This window comes from Telmatherina bonti, assembly GCF_933228915.1.
Source record: "Telmatherina bonti genome assembly, chromosome: 1".
In the NCBI taxonomy this organism is placed as follows: domain Eukaryota; kingdom Metazoa; phylum Chordata; class Actinopteri; order Atheriniformes; family Telmatherinidae; genus Telmatherina; species Telmatherina bonti.
In genome coordinates, this window is record NC_136619.1 from 40,048,906 (window position 1) to 40,059,187 (window position 10,282).

A 10,282-nucleotide genomic window follows, 5' to 3' on the forward strand; every position below is an offset into this window, starting at 1 on the left:
ATGTGTTGCAGCTTGAGACAGTTTAGTAGATCAGATCAAGTCAATCCCTGGTCCAGAAAGTAAAAGTCCTGCCATGTTTGTGGATCTACCTGTACATTTAGAACAGGCGTTTTCACTAACAGGCTTGTTTATCTGGCAAATAAACTCTGCTCATTAAATTCAGCTGGTTTGGTGGTCGGAACAGCTGCTGGACTGGACTTTTACTTTCTGGACCAGAAATCTTTACCTCTGTTGCCAGCTAGTAAACAACAACAAATTTCTCTGTTCTTGCAGAGTATGCAACAGCCTTCAGTGTTATAAAGACATGGACGCTGCCCCACAACAACCTCTGTCAGACTGTGTTGATGAGGTTCTAATAAAATACAAAAAACATCCCAGCTCCAGTAAAATTAGCTTTTGTTTTTGCCGCCTCTAGAAATTTCACAAATTTCTCTGTTTTTGCAGAGTACTGTATTTTCGCGATAAGACGCACTTAAGTCTTTAATTTTCTCCAAAATACAGAGCGTTTTATAATGCGGTGCCCCTTATGTGCTTACCAAGTTCCAAAATCTGTAAATGTTGTTGTGTGACTTTGATGAGTGCTCCGCTTGACTGACTGAGAGCGTTTCCGTATAAACAGGGCGTTCAAAGTGAAGTTGTAAACGCCGTGGGAGCGATAGATGACAGATGGCGAACACAGTTTTACTAAGAATAGGAGGCAGCGCCAGGCGAGTTACGCCACAATTTGTGAATGGATTGCGAATGCTTGGACTAACGTGTCTGCTTGCACTGTTGTTCGAGCTTTTGCAAAAGCCGGCATCATTTATGAGGAGCCACACGGCGACTAGACTGACTCTGACAATGAGGAGTGGGAACCCGGCGTGTTCGATGGAGAACTAGCCCGGCTGTTCATTTCGGATACGGAAGATGAGGACTTTGATGGATTTTTAAATGAAGATTGATTGAATAACAACATGAAAAAAATTGCTAAATTCCTCAATAAAGTACTTAGTTTTTTTAAACTGCCTTTTTTAAAACAAACACAAGCATGTTTTAAGCTAGAGTACCAGTATGGTTTACCATGCCAGCGCCATAAAATCTGGTGCGTCTTATGTGTTGAATACAGAAATAGCACCCGTAACTGAGACTGCGCCTTGTAATACGGTGCGCCTTATAGTCGTGAACATATGTTATGTACAGACCTCAAGAGGCAACCTCTGGCGGTTAAAAGTGAAGCCTAAGTGCATAAAACTACAGTTCCCCCTTCATCCACTAGGGGCTCCAAAACAGAGTAAATCTCCATAGACTCCCATGTTAAAAAGACCAACTTCACAGCAGAAATAAACATGTTTACAGCAGAAATAAACATGTTACAGCCTGGTACAAAAATCCATTTTAGGTTTAATAGGTCGGGTTTACCTTCATGACAACTGTGGGGGGAGTGGATTTTTTTCTAACTCGCCCGTTTAAAAGTAATTTAATCTCGAGGTTCGGCATATTTAGGGGCGTGTCCTTTTGATTGACAGGTACCCGATCTCCCGCTTCAAGTAAGAAGAAGGTAGAAAAACCGCGGTTTTTAGCCAGTTAAAAATGTGACTTAGCTTTTGCCTGATTACCTCCGTTAGCTGGTTAGCTCCTGTTAGCTCCTGTTAGCTCAGAGTTTGCTCGGTTAGCTCTTAGCTACAGAAAGTTCGGACTTCGCTCAATGTCAATCATCCACCATGACGCTCACAGCCCCCCTCTCAGCTCCACCTCTTTGCCCATATTTGTATTTTCCGGGCGAGACAACACGCATGACCCTGCCAAGATGGCGATGGTAGGAACCTCCCACCGAGCTTCAATTCAGCCCTTCAGAAACCTACGGGTGACGTCACGGAGGCTCCGCCCATCGACATACTGCTGTGAAATAACGTTGGTCAAAGTGAGATTTTTAGGCCTTTTTGTCTGTGATGGACTGGCGAGCTGTCCTGCCTCTCGTCCAGTGACTGGGATAGGCTGCAGCTTCCCTGCGTCACGTCATCGGACTAAGCGGTTAAGAAAATGAATGAATTGTGAGCCTTCATTATGAGGCATTTTTACTCTTTTCCAGCTGAAGAGGAGTTTGTCGTCGATGATGATGACAAAGGCTGTCAGAGGGTTATTCACAACGAGACCCAGAGAGTGGCATACAGTTACTTCTTCTTCCATTTTGTCTTCTTTTTGGCCTCGCTCTATGTTATGATGACCCTCACCAACTGGTTCAGGTTAGTCAAAGACATTTTCCCACTTTTATATTTTTAAAAACTATTTTCTTATTTTTATATTCAAATGATCTCTCATCAGAGTCTTTGGTAAAGTTTGCTCTTTACTTTGTAGCTATGAGTCGGCGGTGTTGGAGACCACCTTCACTCACGGCAGCTGGTCTACGTTCTGGGTGAAGATATCCTCCTGTTGGGCCTGTGTGATCCTCTACCTTTGGCTGCTGCTGGGTCCTCTGTGCAGCTGTCAGAACGAGTCCAGACCTCGACGCTCACGCATCAAACGTCGGACAGCATCGTGCCGCCACGTCAGCGTCAGCGTCTGACCGAACCTAAAGCATCCACATGAGGTGATGTGGATAAGGGGTCAGATGGGTCAGAGCCTCTCATTGTGCCCTGCTGGAGGACCTTTTTACGGGTGGAAGTTATTGGAGTCAGGGATCACAGACTCACAGTGGTGTGTGAGAAGAAACGATGAGAGGGCTCGGCACTTGGTGCCCTGTTGATATGTGAAAAACTGGCTTTGATGTCGCACGCTTGACGGCCTGAAATGCAACCACTAACAGGGATGTGACTGTGGTTTGGAAACAGTCACAGAATGAATTGCCAAAGGGATCAGAAGGAGTGGTCTCTCACTCTTTATCATGTCCGACACAAAGGAAGAAGGTACTACAAAGGCTCATTTTAAGATTTTTTTTTACAGTTTCATTTTTATTTTTTGCCGTATTTAGACATCTGTTATAAAAAGGGGAGAAACTTTTAGGCATTTGCTGATGCTACAGAGAACCACATCCCAAGCATTTCTCTTTTTTTCCTGAAAAGTGAAAAATCCTCTTGAAACATAAAATCTTGCCAGTCCTCTGATCTTAGACAAACGTTTGACGGTTCTGAGCATGAACAGATCTTTCAAAAGTGACAAAAGCAACAACATTTAAGTTGTTTGTTTAGAAAGAGCTCGTTCTTACTGATCCACGTTCATTCAAAGAAACCTTCATTAAAAAAGTGTGGATGGCAGTCAGAAATAATGTTAATATTGAGGTAAATCCTCAGCAATTTGTGTGAATTTCAAATTTTTCTGAGCAAGTGCAATATAATTGACTACCTTTTGTTTTACCCAGATATTTTTTACAGTATAATTACATACTCTATGGTCTAAGTCAGGGATCCCCAACCTGGTCCTCAAGGACCAGAGTCCTGCAGGTTTTCCAAGTGTCTCTGCTGCAACACACCTGATTGTATTTAGCAGACATGTGCAGAGCTTTTCTGAGTCTGAGTCAGGTGTGTTCCAGCAGGGACACTTGGAAATCCTGCAGGACATCAGTCCTCCAGGACCTCGGTTGGGGATCCCTGGTCTAATTAACTGGATGCCGACATTTGGTTTGTTGACACCTGTTTCAAGTCTGAAGTTCAGCATTGTAGCAGACTGTCCAGTAAATCAGTCACAGTCTTTTGGTCTACAACTGTTGCTCTATTTAATCTAAATATCAAATTTTATTTTGATTAAATCTGACACAGACTACTTTCCCGTGTGGCACTAAATCGGATAATATCCAATCTTTTCAATGCCACGTCAAGGCTCATTTCATTCTTTCATTCTCCTAACCGCTTGGTCCAATGAAGGGTCGTGAAAGGCAGGGTACACCCTGGACAGCTCACCAGTCCATCGCAGGGCGTCAATGCTCATTTATGTTCCCTTATGTACAAAAATGGAAACATCTGTTTCAAACGTCATACGTTGAAACGTCATACATAAGGTCGACCCGACCATAGCTTAGAAATGCACTTAGAGAGAAACCTTTACCACAGAGAATAAACTAATGCATATGGAATAACATTTCCATAATGAGTAACATATATGTGAATACATATAACATAAAATACCACATTTACTAAGACACTATATGAAATTTCCACCTTACATATTTCATCCACTAGAGGGCAGTGCGGAGTTCAGAGTTCACTTTTTGACACCGGTTGATAGCGGTAATGTACGGCCATAAAATTATTTACAACTTTTCAAAAACACCAGAAGTAGAAGAATAAAACCATTTTTTTTATGTTCTCAAATTCTTCTCTGTCTTTTTTTGGGCTGCTTTTTATTTGGTGGTTTCTCCATAGTTCTCTTCCTGTTTCTCTTCTTCTTTTCTGTTTTTTTCCTTTTGCTGGTTGTATGTCAGCGACACAACTCAACACTGGCCCAGTGGACCTGTAATTATAGGTGGCATTGCTCCGTTTTTCGTGTCAAGTGAAGAGTGATGAAGTCACTCGAAACCAAATTCTGTACGTAACTGTAGGAGATGAGCGAAACTGTCGTCTATGTACCCGCCTTAGCATAAATGGGCCTTTCATCTGAATAGTCAAATCTGACTTTTACGTTGCTTAACATCACTAATCTACACTGGGCAAAGCAGAGCTTGATAAAATGAAATATAAACAATAGATGAAACAATGTTTTGTTTTGTTTTTTGGCAGCATTGAAACTGACACAGACGTGCTAACGAGTGGCATCCATGTTTAACGCCATAAATACAACACACCATGTGTGACGTCACGTCTACGCCACTTCAGAGCCACATAGTGAGAATTTCCATTTAAATTCAGCAAAAATCAGATATGAGCATTAAGACCTGCAGTGTGAATGTAGTCGATGCTGTGTTGAAGTACTCAAACACAACTCATTTAGTTTGTAAAGCAGCTGCAAAATAGTTTTTATAAATGGTTTGAGATTTCAAAATAGGATACACTTTGTCAAGTGAAAATGGTTAGTTAATCCATTTTAATTATTTTTTAATTATTTACATATTAAAAGCATGAGATATAACAAAGCATGGTTTATTAGTGAGTTTTGCATTTGGGACAGTTAGCTTTAGCTGACTTCAAATTACAGTGCAATAGTTAGCGAACAGACAAGATGGCTTTTATTTTCTTAACCAGGTTTCATCAACAAGCAAAACATCAAATTTCAACCCAGAGTAAGAACAACTTTCTGCTTTAAATTAATGTAGAAATTAAAATCTGTATTTGTTACAAAAAATAATCGTATGAAATTGATTATAAAACAGAAAATGCAGTCAGAACAAATCTCATCAAATATTTTAATCAATTTAAACATTTACTATTAATGGAGCAGCTTCTGTTTCTTATCAACAATCCAAAACCAAAGAAAGATGTGTTCATGTGTTCAAAAATAACCTGAAGTGTCCAAGATCACAGGAACAAACATAATTTCTGCATCGCTTCACAGGAGTGTTGTAGATCAACTGAGAGGCAGCTAAACTCAAATACGCAGAAAATGTGGTTAAAACTAATGTTTGCATTACGCTGCTTTACAGTTCATCATTTATTTCTATTCATTATGTCCAGATGGGATTAAATCTTGTTTACAATTGATTTGCTTTGTTACAATTGCAACTCCAAAAACAAGTAAGAATTGAAGTGCTGAAAAAGTATTAACTATTAATGCAATTTCACAGGGGATAGACATTTTCTGTCTCATGCCTTCAGATGACGTAGTCATGTCTATAGGATGCTGAGCTGCAAAATGTGGATCTAAAATAGTACCCTCCGTCCTTCATGTAGATAAATGTGAACCAGATTAGTCCAGCTGGAAAACTGAGCCGAGAGTCTGTGATGACTGTTTAAAAGACATTTTTATGTTAATGAGCAGAAATCTGCCTCAGTTCAAAATATATATGTACATTTCTCTTATGTGCATTTACATGTAGTGTTTTCTTTGTTGTAGATGTAAAGCTTTTTCCTTTTTGTGTGTGTAAATACAATGTTTTCTTACAAGTGTTGCTGCCATCAGGTCTGCTTTGTTAATCATATGGATGTGTTGCCATTGGTTGTGTGAGTAATAACCATTCATACATGATACAAAACAAACAAAAAAAACTTACATTGGCACAGTTTCATGAGGTTTCAGAGTAAATAAGATATTATAAATGTATAAAACAAGGCACACACTTTGTTAAAAAGGTTGCTTCTAAAAATATTGCAGTCAAATTGTACTCGCCAAACAGTAGAGTAAAGCATCAGTCAGCCTTATTATTGAAAAAATAATGCCACAATTAAGAAAAATACAACATGGACGTCATTACACAAGTAACACACAAGTTATTTGTTGTGATTTAAGCTTCATACATAAATAAATTGTGAATTAGTACATTGATAAATAAGAGAACAAACAAAAACCTTGGATCCGGTTGGACGTCGGTTTGTTATGTCAGTTTTGGAAATATTTTCTCCAATTAAAAGTTGTTTTTTTTTTCTTTTTTTTAAAGTCACTAAACAGAATTTTTATGCTCTTATTTTTAATGTGTCTCATACCTTCTTGTCCCTGTAAAATATTATGAGTTATGTCCAACAACATCCTACTGAAATATATGGTCCCAACCTGGAAGCCAGTTCAACATGCCTGAAAAACATTCTTGATCATGATCAGATGTCACGTGCAACATCCCAGCCAGCATGTCCATGTGGGGCCCACATGGGTTTAATTTGGCCTGCAGATAATGGTCCATAGTAGTTTCCAGGTTTGCCTCTCCTGTGGTTGTTCACACTGGTTTGAAGCTTATTCTGACTGGGTTTCCGGTATGAGATCAGTGTTTCTCGGGAACCGATGCCTTGCAAGCTTTAGAGGCAACTCTGACTCCAATCAATAGCTCATTAGCAGACTTGATGAGCAGTTAAACGAATCCAAATCAGGTGTGCTGGAGTTGGAAGGAACTAAACATGCAGGGTAGTTTTGACAGGATTGAGAAACATTGTTTCCCTGTTTCAACAAACCTGATACAAATGAATGGATCAGAGCGCAACCTGACAAAAAGCTGTTGGATCCATCTAATTTGACTCAGATGTGTGCTTGAGCAGCAAAACTTGTAAAAGTTGCAGGACCGTTGCCCTCCAGGACCAGGTTTGCCCTTTGCTAAACTAGACCACAATGGAGTGATACAGCTGGTTCCACACATCTACAAACAGCATGATCTTAATCTGAAACAAACTACTCACAGGTTTCCAAACCTCCATTATTTTTTATCTGCTTGGTTGTGTAGACATAAACTATATCTCTCCAATTAAAAGCTTAAATCAGGAATGTACAAGTCTGGTCCTTGAGAATGGTTATTTAGGCCTGTAAATTTAGGCTACGTTCACACTACAGGCTGAAGTGACTTAAATCCGGTGTTTGAGCCTTTTTGCGACATGTAACCGATCTTTTCTTAACAATCTGAAGGACACAGATCTGATAATTTCGAATGCAACCCAGGCCGCTTGGATATGTGGTCATAAACCCGATATGTATCTGATGTTTTGCCATGCGACTTCAGTGTGAACGGTCAGGTCGCATTAATCCGACCGACGCGTCATTGACACGCGACAAACGTCATTAATCTGCGTTTGTTGTTTATGAACTCTTTATCGGTAAATGTGCTCACATCACTCTCCCACCAATCCTGACTGCGACTCCGTACCCAAACATTTCTCTCTACAGTTGTTGCTGCTGCAGCTCCACAAAAGGCCAAAACTTTTACTTTGCTCTTCCGTAAACGTCTCCTTAAAACGAACCCATTCACAACGTTGTGGCTACGGCTGGACAAAACTTTTAACTTTTTTTTTTTTTTTTAACTTTTACAGTTGGACAAAAACTTTTAAAATGGCAAATGCTCTGTTGCCATCCATATTTACACGTCACACGCATGCTCACTGCCCGGCGCCGTGTCTTCTACGCATGCGGGACGCTTCTGGTGCGCATGAGGTTCATACAGGAAATCACATACAAGTCACATTTGATCGGAAATGTGAACGGACTTTGAAAAAATTCGGATTTCACAAAAACATGCGATATGAGCAGCGAGCCCTGCAGTCTGAACGTAGCCATAGATGCATCTTTTCAACACCAGGCCCTGAAGATGCCAGGTAACGAGCCATTTGTTTGATTCAGGTATGTTGGAGGAAAGTTGCAGGATAGTAAATCTCGAGGACCAGATTTTGGCACCCCTGGCTTCAGGCCTTGTCCACATGTAGCCGGTACCTCACAAAAAGAAGATTTTTGTCCGATTTGGCCTGTCGTCCACACAAAAACGCAGATTTCTGCAATCAAATACAACTCTTTTAAAAATACTCCGACCAAAGTGAAGAAGTGTGAATACTCCGTTTGCACGTCTGCGTGTGGACATACATAACAGCAGTTTCAGGTGTTGAAACATCCCCGTCTGCAACAGAAAATACCACCACGTCACATGAGCGACCTTTGTTTCCAACAACATGAACGTCCTCAGAAGTGTGTTGGTGTTATCCGTTGTCCAGACGCTTAGTGTGTGTTTTTACACTCCGCCAGTCCCGTTCCACGTAGACGACGAGGTGAAGGATGAGACCAAGGACAGTTATTTTCCGCCATTTAACCATCATGTTAGAGGCATGTTTTGTGTTTGGTCGAAGTGACGTTGTGAGACAGAAGATTATTCTGATTGGACAGGATTAGAGGAGCTACCGCCACCTAAAGGTTTGATATGCTCATGAATGTGCTTCACAACGCGGTGATGTGGATATGTGTGGATGGACTTGTTTTTGAAAAACAAGGTCCTGTGGTCTCATTTGCCAGAGGGGGAAGGAAGATATTCGACTTTACAAAAACACGGCTATATGTGGACATGGTCTTAGTCTTCCTAGGAGATCAGAGAAGGACCTTTATCATTACATAACTCCACTTTTTTAAGGTCTGTAGTCTCCAACCTCACATCTAAACTATGAAAAAGCTACCACATGTGTAACCACATACAAGCAATAAGCAGCAGTCTCCCAGTTTACCTCTTGGTATGGAACTTCCAGTGACAATCAGTCGACCAGTTAGACCAGTAGGGGGTTAAAATGATGCATTTCAAAGAGTTGCAGCAGCAATGTACAGCATGAATATATTCTGAGATCACATATGCATTGTAACCATTATGCGTTTGGTGCTGCAGGTCAGTCCTGTTTCTTAAAAATTATGTTTTTACCAAGAGAGATTCCAATGCTGTGATAACAACTAGGCTGTTGCTTAGCAACAACACGACTTTGCACATGTAGTTCATATTTATCCTCCATAACACCTCAAATAAATCAATACAGTTTGTCAGTCTTGTTTACAGTTTTCAGAAGTTTTGATTTTTCCTTTTTTTGCACAATTCAAATGCTTTTCAGGTTTGTTAAAAGCCACCGTGCATACAAATCTTATTGTCCAAAACGACATGTGACAGTCTGATTAGCTTAGTCTCTTAGCAGCAAACTAACAATGTGAGCAAGACTGCATAACTGGAAACAACTGGTGGATGCAGTGTGGATCCATTATTTCCATCAGAGCTTCAAACTGGATCATTGAGATCCTGAAAACAACTGGAATATTTCTGTAGCTCTTCGTCTGTCCATGCTCTGGACGTTTAATCAGGTCAATGACTGAGACGACCAAACTTACATGGTGACTATCATTCTCAGATGGACCAATCAGACTCGCTGTGCAAACTCTCTGTGCAGAATTATCTACATCACAACAGACAAAAAATGTACAGATTTATGCAAAGGCCTCTAAGTTAAAGCCATGTCTCCAAACCGATGCTAATCTCATCAATATTTACCACTTGCATTTGTCGATCACACAAAATATTTCCATCTGGACGAACAGTTCTCGATATATAAAGCAGATTTAAGATTAAATAAATCTGGGTTATGCGTTTAGTGGAATTCAATGTAGCTAATTTTTTAAAGTGGATTTTTCTTTTAAGTTCTCACACAATCAAAACAAGACAAGAACAAAATAAAAATACCTGCAATAACAAAACAAAAACAAGCTCAGTCAAAGTTCTTCTCTTTGGTATTGTTTAAGGTGGGCACAAGCATCCACCTAAAGTGCTCTATCTGGTACAAAAAGTCGGTCAGGCTTTTAAATAAACGTGGATTTCTTTTGGTTTCTTTATGTGACGAGTTTCAAATATTGCCAAACTGAAAATCTTCCTCCAGCGATGCAACAGGGTACGTCAGCCAGGCTGTTGGAAGATCCACAAAGTGCCTCCTTCTCCTAAAAATCAGTCAAA

The 10,282-nt window shown here is 40.2% G+C and overlaps 1 protein-coding gene across 1 annotated transcript in view; it reads left to right on the plus strand.

Annotated features, from left to right (window-relative positions):
• serinc4 (serine incorporator 4) overlaps nucleotides 1–2,542 on the plus strand; it is a gene marked incomplete at both ends in the record, with an annotated part of 31,952 nt that extends 29,410 nt beyond the window's left edge. The window contains 2 exons of the mRNA XM_079245484.1: nucleotides 2,069–2,222; nucleotides 2,335–2,542. Of these exons, the coding sequence (XP_079101610.1) occupies nucleotides 2,069–2,222; nucleotides 2,335–2,542 (362 nt within the window). The remainder of the gene's footprint in view (nucleotides 1–2,068; nucleotides 2,223–2,334) is intronic.
• Nucleotides 2,543–10,282: the final 7,740 nt, after the last annotated feature.